General features: G+C 45.3%; 1 protein-coding gene across 7 annotated transcripts in view; it reads right to left on the reverse strand.

The window, feature by feature from the left end:
• GRAMD1B (GRAM domain containing 1B) overlaps positions 1-22,772 on the reverse strand; it is a 184,114-nt gene that overhangs the window by 88,682 nt on the left and 72,660 nt on the right. Inside the window, exons 1-2 of one of the 7 annotated variants that reach the window (XM_066365300.1) lie at positions 8,296-8,348; positions 7,870-8,013 (exon numbers count right to left, since the gene is read on the reverse strand). The exons of the other annotated variants lie outside the window; for them this stretch is intronic. Of the exons in view, the coding sequence (XP_066221397.1) occupies positions 7,870-7,892 (23 nt within the window). The 5' untranslated portion in view covers positions 7,893-8,013; positions 8,296-8,348. Of the gene's footprint in view, positions 1-7,869; positions 8,014-8,295; positions 8,349-22,772 lie in introns of those variants that run through there. 7 annotated transcript variants of the gene reach the window in all.

Genomic DNA, 22,772 nt, shown 5'->3' on the forward strand with positions numbered 1-22,772 from the left:
TCTCTCCCTTCCTGTCCATCTGTCCCTTCTCTCTTGCTGCTCACTTAAAAATCTACATAACAATAGTACATAGCTCAAAGAAACTGCTGAGTTAATATATAGAACATATTTTAACAATATTACATAGCAAGTTACTATGTATTAGCTATTACTATTAATAGCCTTATCACCATCACTATTTAACATGATCACTATTGCAATGACTAGAACAAGGCTGCTAGCTCGGAAGTGGCCAGTAAAAATATACCACTGTATTGCACTTGAGAGGTAGCAAAACTTTGTGTGAAGGGCCAGACAATAAGTATTTTAGCTTTGTGGGCCACAGCTCTCTGTCACAACTATTCAACTCCGACAACGTCACCAGAAAGCAGAGACAATGCGGAAACAAATGAACATGGCTGTGTCCCAATAAGCTTTATAGATGTTGAAATCTTAATTTCATACAGTTTTTCACATATCATCAAATATGAGTCTTCTCTTGATTTTTTTCAACAACGTAAAAATGAAAAAAGAAAGAAAATTCTTAGCTTGCAGGCTATACAAAAATAGGCAGGAAGCTGATTCAGCCCACAGCTGTGGTACACTGACACCTGGTCTAAGATCACACAAGGTCCTCAAGGATATCTCAAAGTAAGGCTTCTAATCCATAGGCAGTAGGAACACATGGCCAGGTTTTAAGAAGGGAAGTGAGCCCATGCCTGCACTTCCATAAAAGTAGCTATGGTGGGCACAGCTGGAACTCTACAGTATTTCTGGCCCTCCTATCCTCCTGCCATTCAGAAGCCCACATTTCCAGCTTTCCTGAAGTCAGGCAGGGCCACAGGACTAGCCTGGCCAATGTGCTAAAGGGCGCTGACCCCGTATTGGCTTTCAAGGAGAAGCATTTAAGAGCCATGTTCTCTGACCCTCTAATGATTGTAGAGGAGGTGACAGGAGAGTCTACAGCCTGGACCACTGAGCCACCAAATGCAGGATGACTTCCCTGGAAGGATTTTCCAGAGCCTCAGAAGGACCTGGAGTAGTCAAGGACTAACGTACTATAAGTTAAGCTACAGAGTTTGTGGGTGCGTATGGGGCAGTGTTTGTTATCACAGCATCACCTCTGGCCTATCCAGTCTAATTCAAGTTCTTTCTGCAAACATAAACCAAAAGAACAGAATTAGGGATAAGTATACATAAAGACATCCAGCAACACCTAGCTTATCATGTCCTTTCACCTGAACAACTCATTTAGGAAACACACGTCCAGTCTCCTGGACAGTTTAACCAGAGATCAGAAGTGGTCTTCCGTTCTTCAAGTTCTGTCATCCAGCTATAGAATTCAATGACAGCAGTTATAATGACCAGGAGGGAGGGTTTCTAGCCAGCAGCAAAGAACCTCCAGTACTCATGATCTGATCTGCTGGGCACAGTCTCTGCCATCCAGAAGCTCACATTCCAATAGAGTCCATTTCTTTCTTCTTAAAGTTATAATGATGATGACAACAGAAAACCCAAACCCAAGTAATGTTTATTGCTGCTTATTTCAAGCCATGTGCAGTTTTCCAAAGTAGAAACCTGCATGAGAGATGGGAAAAGCCTATCCTTTTAAGAAATCAGCAGAGTCAGATTTAATCATTGCCCAGAGATGTCTTTTATATATATATATATATATTGATTTGAGAGAGAAACATCAATTTGTTGTTTGACTTATATATGCATTCACTGGTTGATTCTTGTGTGTGCCCTGACCCGGGCTCAATCTCTGGAGTATTGGGTTGATGCTCTAATCAACTGAACTACCTGGCCAGGATGCCGAGAGATGTCTTGATCACTCAAGGAATTTAAATACTTAATAAGACCAGCACTCAGTGCCCTGTATTTACCAGCGGGTGAAAAACCTCGCAATTCTCATCCCACCATATAAAACAATAAATCTCACACTGTTAGCAAGAGGGTGTGCCTGCTGGGGAATATTTATAAATAAATACTTAATATTTTCAAATAAAGTGTTATTTTAGTTTCTCCTGCTGGCTAAGAAAGTGCACCAACAGTCCACAACACAAGGGACCCCTCTATCAGGACTGTGATCTTTTCCTATCCCAGTTGTAAAAAGGAAGCTGAGAGCCCTGACCAGATAGTTCAGTAGGTTAGACCATCATCCTGAAGTGCAGTGGTGGCCGGTTTGATCCCCAGTCAGGGCATACCGTATTTCCCCATGTATAAGACGCTCTCATGTATAAGACGCACCTTAATTTTGGGGCCACAAATTTGAAAAAAAAAATTATATAACATTATTGAACTCAAGTTTTATTCATCGTAAAATTCATACAACTTCTCATCACTGTCAAAACTCCCATCCATTAGCTTGTCCTCATCTGTGTCTGATGACGCATCACTATCTTCATATATTGCCTCGTCCTCAGTTCCATCTATGGCATTTGAAATGTCATAACCACTGTATAAGTCACACCCAATTTTTAGACCCCAAATTTTTTTTAAAAAGATGTGTCTTATACATGGGGAAATATGGTATATGAACCAGAACAGATCAATGTTCCTGTCTCTCTCTCCCTCTCTCTCAAATCAATACATAAACATAAAAAAGGAAGCTCAGAGATAGACTAATGTGCTCAGCACAGTTATTTAATCCCACTTTCAAAACAGCTTACCCCCCCCCCCAAGGCAAACAGCAGGTTCAAAGGTGGCGCTCCAGAATTTCAAGCTATTGAGCGACCCCACTCTTCACTGTAGCTTGTCTTCTGGTAAACATCTGAATAGCTGGGAAGCTTGCTTCTGAAAAGGTGAGCAGAGCCCCATCCAGGCTTCCATCTCCCCTAGAATAAACTTTTCATAGTGCAAACCTCAAAAGATAAATCTATGTCCTGATCTTTACACACTAGAGACAGAAATTCCGAACTTTTTAATGTCTCATTGCAGTTCTTCCCGCTGCAGCCTAACCCTCTTCTCCTTTCATGGACCTAAGCCAGAGCCGAAGAAGAAACAGCGCTCCATTTGTCAGGTTTGAATAAAAAAAAGTACATCGGACAACTGACCTTTAGCATTCGATAATACATGGCTGACCATTCATCTCCCAGGACTAAAGGAGTGTAAAAGTGAATTTCTGTCCCAGTCATCCTGTAAGAACATGAATGAATAGGTTCCCTCACACGCATTCCAACAAAAAGAGAGACTCCAAATTCCTCTCATCGGCGACCTGGCCACAGAAAACACTTCCCCTGCTATGTGTCAGGGACTGTCCTCTCCATTTTCTCACGGAAGCAAATTCTTCCAGCACACTGACTTTCCTGAAGAGCTGTGACAGCCTCCAAGCTCTGTGGGGACTGTGCCACCAACCCCAACAGATGTGAGGACCGGGTACACCAGGGCTGAGAATCAAGACCAGGGCAGATGTCACTACAGTCTGCCAAGTCCTGCAGGGGCCAGAACAATTTGTATGGGAATAGTCCCAAGACCCCACGAAACTAGAGACCTTCGTGATGTTTGAGGCCCTGAAGCTCTACAGGAAGTAAAAATATCTTTACATCACACATACAAGCAAAAACACGTTTACCAAGCAGCAGCTAAGAAAGTTATTTGTCATGATTATTTTTAAAAGTTACTTGGCTTCCAAATTTCACATGTCCCACAGCTCTGCTTTGGCCCAGCCCTACCTGTTTACATGACCCCTCTCTCAATCTCCCACCACTACTCGTACCTGATAACTTTCACCAAGTTATTAGGAGACAGAATCCCAGAATCATCTGAGAGAGCCTGAAGCTCCTGCCCTAATAGGGGACAGATTGGACTGGGGAAGGATTTCTATCACACGATGCAGCCACCTGTCAATCACAGACACACATCTTGATCAGCTTCATCCATAAGCATCCCCTATGACAGGGGTCCCCAAACTACGGCCCGTGGGCCACATGCGGCCCCCTGAGTCCATTTATCCGGCCCCCACCGCACTTCCGGAAGGGGCACCTCTTTCATTGGTGGTCAGTGAGAGGAGCATAGTTCCTATTGAAATACTGGTCAGTTTGTTGATTTAAATTTACTTGTTCTTTATTTTAAATATTGTATTTGCTCCCATTTTGTTTTTTTACTTTAAAATAAGATTTGTGCAGTGTGCATAGGGATTTGTTCATAGTTTTTTTATAGTCCGGCCCTCCAACGGTCTGAGGGACAGTGAATTGGCCCCCTGTGTAAAAAGTTTGGGGACCCCTGCCCTATGATAACTTCCTAACTGTGAGGTATGTGTCCATCCTTCAAACCCCAATTCAAGTGCCAGTTACTCCAAAAAGATTCTCTGCCTCCTTGGAAGAAATGAATTCTAGTCTCCACTGAATTTCTAGAGTTCATTGCATATATCCATCACTTAGCATATACTGATTTGTTTTGCAGGTTTTATGTGCACGCATAGGAGAGTTGGGTCTCATTTGACTTGGAAGGTCACCAATCCCTAGAAGTCAGAGGCAATGTCCTTTCCATTATTTTAACCCCCACGATGCCTGGGCTCAGGGATGTGGAAGTAATAATTACATGGTCCACATCTGTAGAATGAAGGTTTGGATGAATAACGAACATATAGACCTTGACCCTGTTCTCTGGGAAAAGAGGTCCAACATAGACATACCTCACTGTCGCTGTGATAGTCACAAACGCAAATACCCAGCTTTATGGGATTATAGTAAGGATGGAAGGAGAGACAATGCATTTCCATACTTTTAAGAGTCGAATTAACAACTAACCAGATAAATAGAAGACAAGAGACAGCAGAGCAGATTTAAAAAAAAAAAAAAAAGCCCACTCACAATATGATGTTACATACAACAAACAGGAAAGTGCCCTACAGAAGAACGACCAAGGACAGGCAAGTCTCTGGGGAAATACCTGCAAAGGCAAAGACCTGGTTGCTACCTGTGTGCCCCCCACAGGTCACTGAACCTCTGTGTATCAGTGTCCTCACTCTGTAAAGTGGGGATCCCAACGCCGTAGGTCCTACGTGACTTAGCACACAGAAGGGGCTCAGTGTGGTGCTCGGCACATGGCAAGCACTCTGTAAATTTAGTAGCCATGATAATTGTTATCAGCATTATCTTTTTTAAAAACTGATTTTAGAGACAGAAAGAGACAGAGAGAAAGAGAAGCATTCATTTGTTGTTCCACCTAGTTGGGTGCTCAGTGGTCGCTTCCTGTATGTATGTGCCCTGACCGGGGATGGAACCCACACCTTGATGTTTCGGGACGACGCGCTAACTGACTGAGCTAACTGGCCAGGGCTGCCATTATCATTTTTTTTTATATCACTAACTTATAGTAGGCACTCCAGAAGTGTTCCTAGAAACAATTCAAAATCAGAAAGTTAATTAGTCCTATCCTCTTCCACCTACAGACAGTGCTGTTATCCAGAACAAAGCAGCCAATATATGGCCATCTTGTTTCTTCTGACTCTCCCTGTTGGGACAGTAGAGAGTCCCTGACATAGGATTCCAAGCCCAAATGTCCATGACACAACTACAAGATAGATCATGGGGTCTAACAGTATTCAGGCAGACTGAAACGCCAAAATTTCCCCATCTGTAACATTTTATTTGGCTGAAAAGGTTAAGGTTTACCCCAATTACAGTCCCCAACTTAATGCTGCTTTCCTATTGAAATGCATCAAAAGATACTCAAGACAGATTTTTAAAGGCAAACATCTCTGCATAACCATGAGGCGCCAGCTGGGGCTGAGCACAGAAGTATTCTGTGTTAAAGTGATGTCTCATCCTGAATGACAGCTGCTTAAGCACCCCTCCATCCCAACCTGGCAGAGCCAATAGCAGGGGCATAGAAAGATACTAAGTGACTTCTGATGATGAGCTCAGCCACTCCCCGAGCAGCACCTGGGCCCACCTTGGAGGCCTCAGCCAAGGCACAGACCCAGCCCTGCTCTGCTGAGGAATACAGGGGCAGCTCAGGTACTGACGGGGCCTGGAATTCCTGGTACCAACAGACTCCGCTGACCGCTTCCAACTCAGGAACCCAGAGCCTGGCCTCAGGAAAGCAAGGGCAGGGATGACACTACAGTGCTCCATCTCCTTTTTTAAACTCAGAGGAGGGCCTTTTAGCACAAGAGCTAAATGTAAGACGGAGCGATATCAAATCTTTTTTTTTTTTTTTTTTTTGTATTTTTCTGAAGCTAGAAACGGGGAAAGACAGTCAGACAGACTCCCGCATGCACCCGACCGGGATCCACCCCGGCATGCCCACCAGGGGGCGACGCTCTGCCCACCAGGGGGTGATGCTCTGCCCCTCCGGGGCATCGCTCTGTTGCGACCAGAGCCACTCCAGCACCTGAGGCAGAGGCCAAGGAGCCATCCCCAGCGCCCGGGCAATCTTTGCTCCAATGGAGCCTTGGCTGCGGGAGGGGAAGAGAGAGACAGAGAGGAAGGAGAGGGGGAGGGGTGGAGAAGCAGATGGGCACTTCTCCTGTGTGCCCTGGCCGGGAATCGAACCCGGGACTTCTGCACGCCAGGCCGATGCTCTACCACTGAGCCAGCCGGCCAGGGCTGAGATATCAAATCTTGAGGAGAAGGAAGTATAGGCTGGGTGGTCACCATTACTCATTGCTGCTCAGGACCTCACAGTTTTTAAGAGTAAGAACAAAGCTTGCAGGAATAAGCTCCTCCCCTTCCCTTCTGCAAAGAACCTTTGCAAGACCCACTAAAGGGCACTCCTGCCTTAGGGAGGAAAGCTGGTGGAGGAGACTAATTCTGTCAGGGTTTCACCTAGAGTAGGGGTTTCTGGAAAGTCAGATGTGGCCTAGAGCCAGGCTGGGACTCCATGAGTTAAACTGCTCAGTACCTACCCCATAATGTGCAAATCAAACCCCCACCCCATTCAGAGGAGTGACCAACCACCACCCACCTCGGGCCATTCTGGCTTCAAGGAGGTCAGGAGCATTCCTGAAGGGAGCCCCCAAGCTCCTTCCCCTCCTCCCTCCCTTCACCGCCTCCCAGGAGAGCAGGCTCCATCCTCAGCCCCAGGACCCTTTCTCCTGAGCCACCCAAGCTGCCCCAAAGGGAGTGCCACATCCTTGGGATAACAAAGTTTTCCAAGCAAAACCTCATTTTTCAAGCAGGAGCAGAGAAAAGGCTAACTCACCTACCCCTCTGCTTCAAAGGAGAAGAGGGAGATAAGTACAGGTTTTACTTTTTAAATGGAAGGTAAATATATTCCAATGACTATGGTGGCTAGAATACAGGTACCCCACTTCGCAAGCACAAGGTGGCTTTCAGGTCCCAGCACTCAGCCCAGGAAGAGGTGTCCACACAGCCCCACGGTGGGCAGTGTGTGCGTGCACGGGCAGTGCCGCTTCACTCTCCTTTGGGCCCCAGGCACACCCAAGGTTGGAGCCTGGCCCTCCAAGTCTCTCTGTTCAGAGAGAGGCCTCTAACTGGTCAGCGACTGCCCACACGGTGAAGGGGCCCCAAGGAGCTGCCCTAAGAAAGGCCCCTCTGTTGGGTTCAGGAGAGTAGGACAGCACCATCAGCCTGATGCTGACACACAGAACCTCGCCAACGAGATCTCTCTTTCTCAAGTTCCCTCCGTGGACGCTCTCCCATGCTCCTAGAAGTTAGACTCTTTTTAGCTGCAGTTTGAGTTTCTCGGCATCCCCTCACCCCCACTTCCACAAAACCCAGGAAGATGCCGGGAGAATATACTGCAGCAGCGCAGAAGCTGGAGTGAGCCAGAGGGCAACCCCAACTTTGTAGAGTGCGTGTCCGTCTTAACCCCTGGATTCCAAGCGGGGAGCTGGCCCTGTGCGAAGGGGCTCTGCAGGATGCTGAGGTGCTGCGGGAACACCGGGTGAGGGGGAAGGTGCCTCATCCCTCCTCTACTTACCAGGAAAGCTTGAATCCTTTCATTAGTACAGTCACGATAATCCACCGGCCGGGTCCTTAGCATCCCTGTTACAGCTCCAGAGGTCCCAGGACATATTTGAAAAGATGACGAAGTCCCAAAAGAACAGAATCCCATGTAATGTGACTTGAACACAGAAAGGAAGAAAAGAGAAAGAGAGAGAGGGAGAAAGCGGCTGCCAGAAGAAGTGCTGCTTCCCCTTCCTCCCCCTTTCTCAGCCGAAGGCTGGGCTGGAAGGCCAAGGACAGCTTCTTCAGATCCAGCCCGGGGCTGGAGCCGCCTGTCCGGGCTGGAGCTGCCGCTGCCGCTGCCAGAGCCTGCCGAGGATGGGCAATGCTGGCAAGGCTGCAAAACAGCCCGGGAGTTGCTGTCAACAGGCAGGCTGGCCGGCCACCCACCCACCCTCACCTCATGCCAGCTCTGAGAACCCAAGGAGAGCCCTGGGAGAGAGGAAAAACCTAGCAGAAGCTGCACCTCTCTTCCCCCAGGCGGCAGCTCCCGCAGCTCCATGTAATCTCCTAATCAATGCAGTACCCAAGCAAAGCACTGCCAGCCACTTCCGCCCATTTAAAGACATAGCACATGTTATGTCCCGGGATGGGACAGAGAGTCAGGGGGAGAGAGAGGGTCGGTGAATAATGCCATTCTGGAGAAGAAGAGCAGAGGGGCGGAAATGTCTTTAGATAAGTGCTTCCACGGGCACCCACCAAAGGGTTAAAAGCCCCACCCTGGGAGGAGGGGAGCCTCGTCCCAGGCCCTCAGCAAACCTGGGAAATCCAAAGCTGAGCAGACCAGGAGGACTGGGTGGTGCTGGGCTAGGTGTCTAGGAGGCAGGCCAGCTGCACAAGACCACCTTAAATAGAATCCTCACCCTTTCCTGGTGAGGCAGAGAAGGCGGGGCCAGCACCACTGCGTCTGAGCAGTTCACAGCACACAGCGCAGGGCTCTCTTCCCCTACTGGGAAAATTACCTTGCTGACTTCTGGGGTGTGCGATGAGGCAGCAACTTAGGGTGGCAAAGCAGCTGCTGCCCTCCCACCCCTAGTCACCTGAGGCCAGGGTCCTTTTAAGGTGGCCACAACGGCCTGGTGTGGGATTTAAAAATTTTTTTTAATCACTAGTGCAGGGCTCCAGTAGACGCAGACAGCATCAAGTAAGGAGGGACAAGATTTTCAACTTCAACTCAAATATACAATTCATGGAAAAAGCAGAAAAGATTCCTCTTAAATTCCTCCAGGAGGGGGCCCAGGAAGGAGTTCCAGCCCCCCACACCTTCCCTGGCTGTGTGATTGCTTTTGTCTGACCTCCCCTAGATTATGGACTATCTGGGTCAGTAATGCGGATGGATGAGAAGGAACAAAGAGGAGATTAATTATGAAATAGCAACCTTCAACTGAACCATAATAAGCCTTTACCTTGTAAATTGTCCCAAAGCAATCTAAAGACATGCATATGTTCTGTATGGCTGTTATCTATGCTGGACTTTCTAAAGTAATACTTTTTTTAAAAAAAAAAAGGGAGTGCAAATCCCAGTTGTTATCCCTCATTGTACTCATTATTCTTTGTACCTGTAATCTGCCTTCCTCTTTTCAGAAAGTTAACTTCATGACTGTAGGAACTCCATCTCCACGCTGCCCAGGAAGGCTTGCATCTAGTTGGGGTTCTCTAAGCAAGTGCTTCATTGAAGTGACCTTGCACTGCAGTCTCTCTCCAGTGTTCAGATGGTCCAGCAGAAATACTCTTTAAGGTCTCCTGAGCTTGCAAAGATGTGGCCCCAAAGCAGCTCTGGGCTACAGAGTTTCTCTCCATCCACACCAAGACTTCAAAACACATCTGTAGCCATGTTTTTAAAGCTCCTGAGCTTATACCCAGGCCATAATTTCAGCATAGACATTGTAAAGATACTCAAGATACCAGAGGTCCATAGACTTCTCCTTTATGACCTTGGTAAACCACACAACTGGCCTCCCAGGTCAGTTGACCCAGCCCCTTGACAAATGTCAAGTAGAAGGAGATGAGACTATTCTCTTCCTGCCCCAACAACTGCTGTAACTCATAAAACTTGAATCAAAGCTTTCCAAGTATTACAATAGAAACATATTATTGTCAATGTGAACAATTTTTAGTTTTCCTCTTTACCTTTTTTTTTTAATTCTTATTTGCAAGTATTGGTTAAAAAATAATTTGTTGCGAGCTTATTATGTCAGGCATCATGCTAAGCATTTTACATGCATTATCTCACTTAATCCGCACTTCTAGCTTATAAAGCAGTGACTATCGCTATTTGACAGGTCACGCAGCTATAAAGAGTGCAGTGTCTTGATTTGCCTAATGCCAAACAGCCAGCAAGCTGCAAGCTCGGGATTTGAATGCAAGCAAGTCCAACTCCAAAACCCTGTCTCATAATCACTATGTATGCTTAATAAAAAAAAAAATTCTCTACCAGACAAGCTGATTTATAAGGGCTTCTCTGCTCCCAGGACAAGAAGAATCCAAGCAACAGGTTAAAAAAAAAAAGACTAAACCAAGCCAGCTGCTTCTTCCATTACTGATAAATTAGCTGGCTTAAATGTCAGTGTGTGTATGTGATTTGAGAAACACATAAAGAAAAGGGGGGAAAACAAAGAAGAGCCAAGTTGGTTGAGAGACAATCATCTACATCAGTGGTAGTCAGCCTGGTCCCTCCCGCCCACTAGGGGGCGCTCCAGCTTTCATGGTGGGCGGTAGGGGAGCAACCAAAGTATAAATAAAAAGATAGATTTAGCTATAGTAAGTTGTTTTATAAAGATTTATTCTGTCAAACTTAGCAAAAATCCGACATAAAGTACTTGGTAAGTAATTATTATTATATGCTTTAACTTGCTATAACTCTGCTTTATAAATTTTATAAAGTAAAGTTACTTCCCTACTTTATAAATCACCATGACTGTGGAACTGGTGGGCGGTTAGAAAATTTTACTACTAAAAGAGACACAAAAGTGGGCGGTAGGTATAAAAAGGTTGACTACCCCTGGTCTACATTAAAGACCCCTTGGCTCTTGTTTTTGAATCCAGGGCTTTCCCAGAGCTCTGGAACCTGGCTCCACTTCTGTGGTCCATCAAGAAAAACTCAAAATATATTCCCAACATGGCTTTAAGATTCATGGATTCACTGCCTTTCCCTGAAGGAAATGAAAGAGTCAGGCCAAGCACAATGAAGAAACAGTCCTCCTTCCATGTATTTTCCCTCTTTTGTTTTCTCCTGCAGGGCAGTTGGTTTTGTGTGGTTTAATAGTTCCCTGACAGGTAAATCACCAGGCCTGACATAATTCCAGATTTCTCTGGGCGTGGTTATAGATGAATGATCAGGCAGGAGGATCCAATTCTCCTGCTTCTGCCTGACTCTGCTATCTGGCTACTCCTTGATAGTCCTATTTTAGAAAGGGCATGATTTTTTAGGAAAAAACCCCACTAAATTCTGAAGTCTTCCGTTTCTGGCAATATGGAAGATTACACATCCTAAAAGGCCTTTCTGATAAAACAACTAGAAATGCTGGATAAAATAGCTATTTAGAAAGGAAAAAAAATATTTTAAAACATTTGATGGGCTATCAAAATATTATCTAAACAAGAAATATTTAGAGCCACAAATTTAGTGAGGACAGAAACCGAGAAAACTAACGAAAAGCCTTGTGGATGCGTTTCCTAGACAGGGCATTTTTACACCCTGTGGTATCTGGCTTGGTTTTCACGGCCCCACTGAACACAGTGGGCCAGAGACAACATCAAAAGTGCATTCATGTGAGAGGTGGAAGAGGAGATCTCATAAAGCAGGCCTAAGCTGGCTAGCCCATCACCATAAAAACAAACTTGAAAGAAGCTCACAGCCCTGGCTGGGTAGATCAGTTGGTTGGAGCATTGTCCCGAAGCACAGAGGTTGCTGGTTCAATCCCTGGTCAGGGCACAGACAGGAACAGGTCCATGTTCCTGTCTCTCTCTCCTTCTTTCTCTCCTCCTTCCTCTGTCACTAAAATCAATAAATAAAAATTAAAAAAAAAAGAAAAGAAATTCACAAATGCTACTGAGGAGCTAAAAGGACATCTGCCTGTCTTAAACCTTGGCAGTAAATGGAGGAAAACCAATCTCCCTCAATAAATCATAATTACAAACTAATCCTCGCATAGATCGCTGCCTGATTATTTACCAAACAACTCAAAAAAAAAAAACCCCAATGTACAGAAGGAGAAGACTGATAAATTAAGACCATCTGATCATCCAAATTAATCATAAATAGAAAAGACATGGCTTTTCTGGGAGATGATATTTGTAAAGTGTAATTGAAAAAGGAATTATTCACAAAACATTTTACAATTCTAAAAATCAATAATAAAATCAGAAAAATAGACAAACGATTTGAATCAGCACTTTCAGAAGAGAAAAAGATCAATACCTATATACAGAGGGGTTTGGCCTCATAAGTACTCAGGAAACTGAAAATTTAAATTCCGGTGAGATACAATCTCATACCCATCTAACAAGCAAAAATGAAAAAGTCTTACAATGTCAAGGGTAGGAAGGAGCTAGTGGAAGTGTATATGGTTCAACAATCTAAGAAAACTATTTGGTATCGTGTAGTAATGTTTAAGAACTGCATACCTGTAACACCCAATGAGTTTTTCCCCACTGATTACAAATCAATGAAAAGCGCATGCAGTATGATTCCACGTATAGAAGAAGCACATAAAATGATAGATTAGGTAGATCATTTTACATCTGTATAGCTACAGTATTCCCTTATCCAGTTTCACTTTCTGCAGTTTCAGTTATCCTTGGTCAATGGTGGTCCAAAAATCTTAAGTGGAAAATTCTAGAAATAAACAATTCACAAGTTTGAAACTGCACTCCAGTAGAGTAATGAAATCTCATACCATCTCACTCAGACCTGCTTGGCACATAGATCACCCCTTTGTCCAGCATAGCCACACTGTCTATGCTATAGCCATCCATTAGTGACTTGGCATGACATCGTCTGTCACGGTATTACAGCACTTGTGTTCAAGTCACCCTTATTTTACTTAATAACGGTCCCAACGTGCAAGAGCAATGATGTTGGCAATTTGGATGCAAAGAGCAGATGTAAAATGAAGACACAGTATATCTAGGGTGGAGTACCATTCACGGGTTTGAGCATCCTTGGAGGCAGTCTTAGAACATATCCCCCTTGGATAAGGGAGGGAACTACGGTATTGGGTACCCACAAAACGAAAAATGAAGGGAATAAAAGTGGAGAGACAACGTAAGAAGTACACCGTGTTTGTTGTTTCTTCCTTCAGTATGCTTTGCACATACTTAGTATTTCATAAATAATCTTTCTATCTATTCAGTATTTAGCAGACAGAACTTAAAAATAAACACAGTAATTGGAAAACACCTGACACCCATCTTCTTTGGGGTTTTGCAGGCAGACTAGGGATGGGGGAAGGGTCTAATATGACGATGTTTTTGTATTATCTGCATTTTCAAAAATCTAAGTTCAAACACTTGACCTTCCCAGACTTGGGGATATTTGAAAGGTTGTTGTGTTAACAAGTTTGGTCTGTATGGCTCTAAGCTTCTTGTTACAGTGATTTCTTCCAAACTCCACTGGGTTTGAAATGAAAGTAGAAGAAGGTTCCTTTTCGATTTTAGCTCCTCTATCTTGGCCTCCTACAAGCCTTAAGGTCTTACCCACCCTGGGGCTATTCCTTTCTTAATCCAACAAAACCATGACTTTGCCTCATCCATAAGTAGGTACTAAAATGAGGAGAGAGTTCTTTCAATCAGAGCAAAGACACCCAAGACCCCGGCAAGCTGTGAACCCAGGGAGGGAATTCACCCTCCTGACTCCCACCTCCCCACCAGTGGTGCTTTCCACCCCCAGAAGCTCAAGCCTCCTTGTGACCTTGGGAAGTCACCTGGAGCAGAAAATAGAAAGACAACAAGATCCCCGAGGCTCTCTTTCTAGCTCAAGTTCCTGGATCCTGCACCCCTGCTCCTGGGGAGAAAGAGCCGCAGTACCAGGAGAGCAGCAGCCCTCCACGAGCTGGCAAACTGGGCCAGAGCAGTGCTGCAGTCACACGTTGGGGAATCAAAGCTCCCCACTCAGGCAGGGCAGTCGTCAGGCGCTGAGTGTTATATTTAAGGAGCGTTTTGGAGGTCAGGAAGCAAGAGAGGAGCAGCGGGGGAGGGAGCTGCCTCCTAAACACTCCATTTTAACAACAAGCCTCCTCTTGGTCCTCCAGCCAGAAGCCTCTTCCAAATCCCTAACTGCAGTCAATAGCGCCTGTGTGAGGGAACGGCAGATGGCCAGAGCTGCTTCTGATCAGGTGCTCCCCACCACTTCCCTGTCCCCCCCCAGCCCCCCTCGGCGTCGCCCCACCCTCTGCCACTATTAGTCACTGGCTCTGGGGTGACAGTGTGGGCTGCAGGCATTGGCCTTGCCTCTTGGTCTGTTCATCTGTGTCAGCTCCCAGCTGGGCACCTCCCCAGCCTCCCAGCCCCCCAGCCCACCCCTACCTTCAGACTGTGCCCACCCCTGCCCTCCAGCCCCTCTGCTGGGAGGGACAGGGAAGGGAGGGGAGGGGAGGGGGGGCAGCAGCGACAGAGCAGCGGAGTTTGAGAAGCTTGTGTGGAAAGCAGGAGGGAGTCTGTTCATTTCAAGAATGCTTCCTTCTGCCTCTAAGACCCCAGGGATTTATTTACTTGGGGTGTTGAAGTAAAAAAATAAATAAATAAAAAAAGGATAGACCTACTTCTCCCATCCTTCTTTGCCCCTCCTTCACAATCTGTTAATCCAGAATGTTCCTTCAGGCAACCAACAGAACAGGCAAGGTCAAAGTCAAGCTCCAGCAGGCTTCACCCTACCCCTAGTCATTTTACCAACACAGAACGAAGGTATCTGTCCAATCCAGAGTTTAAAGTGGTCTTCCATACATCATGCCACGTGACCCTCACAACAACCCAGGGAAGTATTACTGAACCACATTTAACAGAGGAAGAAACTGGGGCCCTACTACAAGTAACTGCCCCTAGCCAAGAGATGGGGCAGAAGCTGGAGACAAGAGAAAAAGCTGAAAGGCAAAGCCCCCTGCCTCACAGGGAGCCTGGGAACCTCCTCTTGTCAGCCGGGGCCAGCAGGAATGGAAGTACCTCCCTGGCTCACCTCAGTGCATGGGCCAACTAATCTACCTCTCTCTCCAGGCTGAGGGCACTCTGGACATCCCTTGTCCATAGAGACTTCTGGGCTTGATAGAAGAACACAAGAGTTTCCATGGCCCTGCTGTCTGGCAAGGGCAACCCCAAAAACACCCTCTCTCTATCCTACCTTCCCTTCCAACGCCACAATCCTGAACACGTGACTGCCTGACTCAGTGCTGGTTCATTCATCTGTCTCCTTCATCAGTGTGTCCTGGATCACAACTCTTTGTGCTGCTAGACAGAGGGTGGCCCGTAGGAGCTAACAGCTTGTCAGGAAAGGTACGCACATCTCAGAGAAACCCCACCATCCAGGAAAGGGGAACATGGCCTGATTTCACTCATACTAATTACATGCAGAGCAGAAGAAACCTGCCAGGTGGAAGAGACAAGGTTGATTTCTTTTTGTTTTGTTTCATTTTTTTTGTTTGTTTTTGTGACAGAGACAGAGAGAGAGAGAGAGAGAGAGAGGGATAGATAGGGACAGATAGGAAGGGAGAGAGATGAGAAGCATCAATTCTTCGCTGCCACACCCTAGTTGCTCATTGATTGCTTTCCCATATGTGCCCTGATCGGGGGCTACAGCAGATCGAATGACCCCTTGCTCAAGCCAGCGACTTTGGGTCCAAGTTGGTGAGCCTTACTCAAACCAGATGAGCCCGCGCTCAAGCTGGCAACTTTGGGGTTTCGAACCTGGGTCCTTCGCGTCCCAGTCTGATGCTCTATCCACTGCGCCACCACCTGGTCAGGCGAGACAAGGCTGATTTCTAACCCTGCCCCCCCCCAACCTCCTGGTTTATTCTTAGGAGAAAATCAGGATGACTTATGGTGTTAGGGACTCAGGAGGGTACTTATAAACTCAGGTTCTCTGGGGAGGGGCACCCATACCACCATACCCAGCTGCTGCTTCTCACCCTCCTCCCACCAAATGGAGAGTTCTCTTTCCTTAACAAAGTTACAGAAAAAAAGTTACCACTAACAAACAGATAAACTGAGTGTTAACTCATTTCAAACAGTGAAAGTGTCCTAGCCAAGGACACAACAAGAATCTGTTGTTGGAAGAGAAACCACTTGCTAATATGACAAGGCTAGAAATACTGCACTCTTAACTGACAAGGACCTGACACCAGTCCCAGAGGTGCCTGCTGTGGTCTAGCACAGGGATGCTGAAATTAGACTTGAGTTCAAATCCATACTCAACAGGTGTGTAACCTTGAGCAAGTCACTACATTTCCCTAAGCCTCAGCTCAATCTATAAAAAGGTGACAATGACAAATCATGAGGTCAGGAGAAGTTCATGGAACAACATACGATATAACATCGAGAATGTGCCCAATACGTTTAACCATTATTATGTATGATCATTCCCAACCAGTGACCACAGACCTTACTCCGCTGCAGGAACAGCGGGCTCTGTTTCTATGCATCCTTATCTATTTTTTCTCCTTCACCTGAAAACGTTTCTAACATTTCCTATCCTTTTTTTCTCTTTTTCCTTTTTTTAGTGAGAGACAGAGAGGGACAGAGATGAGAAGAATCACAACACTTTCAGTTGTTCATTGATTGTTTCTCATAAGGGCTTTGACCAGGGGGCTCCAGCCGAGCCAGTGACCCCTTGCTCAAGCCAGCGACCATGGGGTCATGTCTATGATCCCATACTCAAGCTAGTGACTCTACACTCAAGCTGGATGATCCTATGCTCAAGACAGCGACCTTGGGGTTTTGAACCCTGGGGTTCTCAGAGTCCCAGGGTCGATGTTCTATTCACTGTGCCACCACCAGTCAGGCTAATGTTTCCTATTCTGTTGGGGTTATTTTTGTAATTTTATTTGGTGATATTTCTGTTAGATCAATCAGCTATTTATTTATCCAACTTTAACTATCCTTTTTGAATACCTAATACGTCATGCTTCATGCAAATCATGTTATTTCAACAATACATCTAATATCCTCCCTGATCTCTAGAAGCTTATAATCTAGTAAGAACAATAAGTACTTACATCAAATAATGCTAACATAGCCCTGGCCGGTTGGCTCAGTGGTAAAGCATCAGCCTGGCATGCAGGAGTCCCAGGTTCGATTCCCAGCCAGGGCATACAGGAGAAGTGCCCATCTGCTTCTCCACCCCTCCCCCTCTCCTTCCTCTCTGTCTCTCTCTTCCCCTCCCGCAGCCAAGGCTCCATTGGAGCAAAGTTGGCCCGGGCGCTGAGGATGGCTCCATGGCCTCTGCCTCAGGTGCTAGAATGGCTCTGGTTGCAACAGAGTGATGCCCCAGGTGGGCAGAGCATCACCCCCTGGTGGGCATGCCGGGTGGATCCCAGTCGGGTGCATGCGGGAGTCTGTCTGATTGCCTCCCCGTTTCCAACTTCAGAAAAAAAAATACAAAAAAAAAAAGAAAAAATAATGCTAACATAAAGTTTAAAGAACACATCCTATGAGAGAGGCAGGTTGGTATTCATTAGGCCAATTTTCCAACCGACTAACAAGTAACGGCGAATAGCCTCAGCTAACCTATGCAACTAGGTCTGTCTGGGATAATTATTTTTGATTATTCTGGTCTTCAACACAAAAGAGTTAGCCAGAAAAAGGATCCAATGTTTGTCACCCTTTATGGAGACAAAAACTTCCTATTTGCATGACAGGTGTCCAGGAATAGTGCCTCTGGCACATGTTGCTACTATCATTGCCAATAAAAACAGGTTAAATCAGATGGAGCGGATTGCAGCCAATCGGCTGGATTTTTAAGTTCCTTTGCTGACCATCAGGATATTTTCTCATCAGCACCTTAAGATGGAAAAAAAAATGCTCCAAGATATCCCAGACTCCTATTTCTACCACATTCTCCTAACCTCACAGCAAATAGGAGAGAATGGCATCATCATGAGTAAACCTCAGAGCTCAGGAACCATCTGTCTTGTGACCAGAGCTACTCAGTATATATGCTCCCTGGCCTTCCACACTAAGCCACCAGCTACCTTGATGAGTCTGGGGCCCCCAAGTGCTGGCGTGTACCACAATGAAGTTTTTATGTGGATCTGTGAACAATTAAGAAAAATAAGGGCAACCTGGTACATTTTCCAAAGCTAAATATACAGAATTTTTAATTAATTTTGCTAATTTGTCCTTGTAAATTTTTTGTTAAAATGTTCTTTTTTTTTTTTTTTAGCAAGAGAGAGAGACAGACAGACAGGAAGGGAGAGAGATGAGAAGCATCAACTCATAGTTGCGGCACCTTAGTTGTTCACTGACTGCTTCTCATACATGCCTTGACCAGGGGCTCCAGCTGAGCCAGTGACCCCTTGCACAAGCCAGCGACCTTGGGCTTCAAGCCAGCAACATTTGGGTTCTAGCCAGCAACCAAGGGTTCATGTCTATGATCTCACGCTCAAGTCAGCGAGCGACCCCACGCTCAAGCCCGATAAGCCCGGGCTCAAGCCAGTGACCTTGAGGTTTAAACCTGGGTCCTCAGCATCCAAAACCTATGCTCTATCCACTGCGCCACTGCCTGGCCAGGCAAAATATTTTTTAAGTATAAATAACGGCGATGATAATTTTATACTTTAGTTTAATTTTGTTACCATGTATAGGTAAAATAAGAAACTTTCTGGTTCAGTCCACCAACTTTTTTCAATTTCTTAACAAAATCCACATGTTCAGACTCCCTTATGGAGAAGGTTTCTCGGTCCTACGATCTCACATTCCACTCTAAGGAAAGCCTCAGCTCTCAACTGCTGGGAGGCTCCCTGCAACTCAACCCCTTTGTTAGGTGGTCATCTGGGTCTCAGGGCTTCCTGACTAATGGCAGTCATCTTTTTTTTTTCAATTGAGATGTAATTGCCACATACAACATTAGATTAGTTTAGGTGTACAGCATAGTGATTCAGTATGTGTATGCAGTTCAGCCTTGACAACACTGGTTTTAACTGCACAGCCCATCTACATGTTAATTTCCCCACCCCCCAAAATATGTGCAGAACTGTAAATGTCGTTTCTCTTCCTTTCGATTTTCTTTATAACATTTTCCTTTCTCTAGCTTACTTTATTGTAAGAATACAGTTACAGTATGTAACACACAGAACATGCAAAATATGTGTTAATCGACTGTTTATGTTCTCAGTAAGGCTTCCTTCCAGTCAACATTAAGCTTTTTGGAAGCTAAGTTTGGGGGAAGTGAAAAGTTATATGCTGATTTTCAACTGTGCAGGGGGAGGGTGGGGTGGGTGGGGGTGTGCAGACAATCCTCACCCCACCTTGTTCAAGGGTCAACTGTATATTGCATAATGGTCACCACAATAACTCTAGTTAATATCCATCCCCATACATAGCTACAATATGTTTTCTTATGATGACCTAATCTGGTGTTAGGCCTGCACTTCCCAAAATATATATGTACAACTATCACCATGCCCCTACACTCAGACCCAGTCTTCCGACTGTTCCTGAACATCTTTACTAGATGCCTCACAGCCCCTCAGAGCTAGCCTGAGCATCTGGAACTCCTCATTGTCCCGCTACCTCTCCTTCCGACTCTGACCTCCTGTGCCTATCACAATAAACGGCACCGCCAACCACCAAGTCACCCAGCCGGACAGCTGGGATTCAGCGTACACTCCTCCAATCCTCCAATTAATTAGGTAGAAAGTCATGTCAATTCTAGCTTCCTAACTATAACCACAGCTCATGTCCTGCTTATCAGTTTTTATCTGCCTTTCAACTCTAATCATTATGTTTGCAGTTGTAATCACCTCTGCTATCTGTTTGTTCAGTCACCAAATATTTATTGAAAAGCAAAAACAACCCTGGTCAAGTAGCTCAGTTGGTGAGAGCTGTCCTAATACACCAAGGTTATACATTCGATCCTGGGTCAGGGCACATACAAGACTCAACCAATGAATGCATAAATAAGTAGAACAACAAATTAATGTTTCTCTCTTTCTCTCTTAAATCAACAAATAAAAGTTAAAAACAATATAAAACAAACAACCCTTGTTCTTAAAAAGCTTATAGTCTAATGGGGAAAGACATATATGTATTTAAAAAATAAAGTGCCAAAATAAAGTGCACAAAATGGTAAAATTATAAATTATTTGCCTACCTTGTAGCCAAGGAGTACTTTTTCAAAAGTATTTCCAACCAGTATCCACAGACCTCCCCTGTGTACTGAAAGAACTTTTCTTCTGAGAAGTACTTTTTCTGATATGTTACAAGCCTTCAAGCTTGCACTTCAGGACAGTACTGCACAATCGCTGCACTGTCTAGGCTGCCATGGCGTGCCAATGCAACTCCTGCTGTGTCTCCAGTTTCATCATCTGCCTCCTGTCTTCCACTGCATCCGACTCACAACTCATAAGACTATCACCCTCGTTTACAAGTGGAAAACTGAGGCTGGGAAAGGCCAAGAGGACTCACAAGTTCACAACACCAGTAAGTGCCAGTGCCAACGTTTGGACCCAGATATGTCCAACTGCAAATCATAACTAGATCCCTTCTCTTCTCTGTGCACCTGATAAACTCCCAGCCATACTTCAGCTCTCATATCACCTGCCTCTTCCTTTAGAAAGCCCTGTCCAGGCAACACCAGATCTTTTGTGCTTCCCTGATAACTTTCACTTCTATTACAACCCATGTTACCTTGTGCCTTGTGCCGTAATAATTTGTTTACTCTGCAGTCTCCCCCAAGATCCATGAGCAACTATACACAGTAAGCGAGTGTTCTATCCACCTAATATCTCCATTCAGCCCCTCTGTTGGCATATAATTGGTATTTAATAAACATTTGATGAATGAGTGGATTAATGAATGCCATCAACCTCTTTTTCAAGGTTGAAATAGAAACCCACAGGACATAATTTATCATCTGCATATCTTCAAGCAGTGATATCAGGACATCAGATGGACCCAAGTCTGAAAGTGCAACTATAAAAAATAAAATCAATAGCACCATGGCAAATCCAGACTCCAGGAGATGAAGCCACACTTCCAAAGCCCTGCTCCAGGAACTGAACACAGTCCAAACAGGCAGTGTTGACATCAAGAATGACCAAACCTCCTACGAAAAGCTAATTCATTTCCAGGTAATTGAACTCAATTCACTGGGGTTTAAGAGAAATCATGGGAATAGTACCTCACAAATAAAAGGGGAAAGCCTTAGGTAAGGAGGAGACATTCACAAGTACTTAAGGCATTAAAGAATTGATATCCAAGTCATATGTCAATAGCATACCAAGGACTAACAATAAGATTTTGGACTCAACAGTTCCACTGCATTTACATATTATCAGAGATTCAGTCCACTGGCCATAATGCATAGGTTCTCTTTGTACCCGGGCTGCAAAATGCAGAGAGGTTCTTTATGGGAACATCTTGATCATTTAAAGGAGATCTAATGACAGCCATGATACTTTTCCCAGAAAAACACACAAAGATACACATAACTTTGCCTACAAATGATAGAGGCTAAAATCCGCCCAACAATGTAAATGGTTCATGGGCTCACACTGAAAACACCTGAACTAAACTCCTTCCACAGGGTTTGGGGCTAGAGAAGGACAAAGAATTACAGCCTGACCAGGTGGTAGAACAGTGGATAGAGCATTGGTGTGGGATGCTGAAGACACAGATTTGAATCCCCAAGATTGCCAGCTTGAGCGCAGGGTCGCCAGCTTGCATGTGGGATCATAGACATGAACCCATGGTCGCTGGCTTGAGCCCAAAGGTCACTGGTTCAGCTGCAACCCCCCCATCAAGATACATGAGAAGCAATCAGTGAATAACTGACTGCCACAACTATGAGCCAATGCTTCTCATCTCTCTCCCTTCCTGTCTGTGTCTGTCCCTCCATAACTCCCTCTCTCACTTAAAAGAGAGAGAGAGAGAGAGAGAGAGAGAAGAGAGATAGTTAAATGATGTCTGTGTGTGTTGTGTGTGCATAGTCAATCACATTCACTCTGTGGCCAAGGTCCTAAAAGCAAATGCTAGCCTCAGGAGTGGTCCAGATCCGAGGTATGACTGCACAATGGGCTAGATAATCAGCAATCTACATTGAAGGGTGGCAAGAGCCAAGAAAAATACAACCGTCTCTGCTTCAACCCCATATACAAATGCAAACATAAACACACAATCCAATCTAACTTCAGAATAACTCCCCAATCCTCCTAAACCACCCTTTCCCAGAGCACTCGCCACCGCCTCCTCTTGAGAGCCAGCTGGTTGATTCCAAACCACTTACAACGTCAAGAGCTAGTTGAGGAGCAGGTTTGTAAAAGGCTAAGTCAGCCTGGTGAGAGATGACAATCGACAATCACAGAAGGCAGCTTTACAGCCAGACGGCACCTGGAGCAAATTGTTTGGGATCCAAACACAGTTGCAGATGCCCGTTCCCATGGCTGTCTCTGCGCACCGCTTGGGGGCACAGCGTCTTGCCCTCACCACCCGTTCTCTAAGTGAGTACTCAAATGTTTGTCGCAGAATGGAAAAGAGAGGGGAACGGGGATGAGACAGGAGTGACCGAGCCAGGGAGCCTAGGAGTCCAGGGAGACCTGGCCTCGTTTAGTTTTTCTCACCCTAGCTCCTTTCTGCAAACTTGACAGAGCTAAGTTAGTTAAAACAACAGATGCATGTAATTTTCACCCATGTGCAGACTAGGAGATGAAGGCCCAGAGAGTCTAAGTAACT

Source organism: Saccopteryx leptura, chromosome 2 (genome assembly GCF_036850995.1).
Source record: "Saccopteryx leptura isolate mSacLep1 chromosome 2, mSacLep1_pri_phased_curated, whole genome shotgun sequence".
Taxonomy (NCBI): Eukaryota; Metazoa; Chordata; class Mammalia; order Chiroptera; family Emballonuridae; genus Saccopteryx; species Saccopteryx leptura.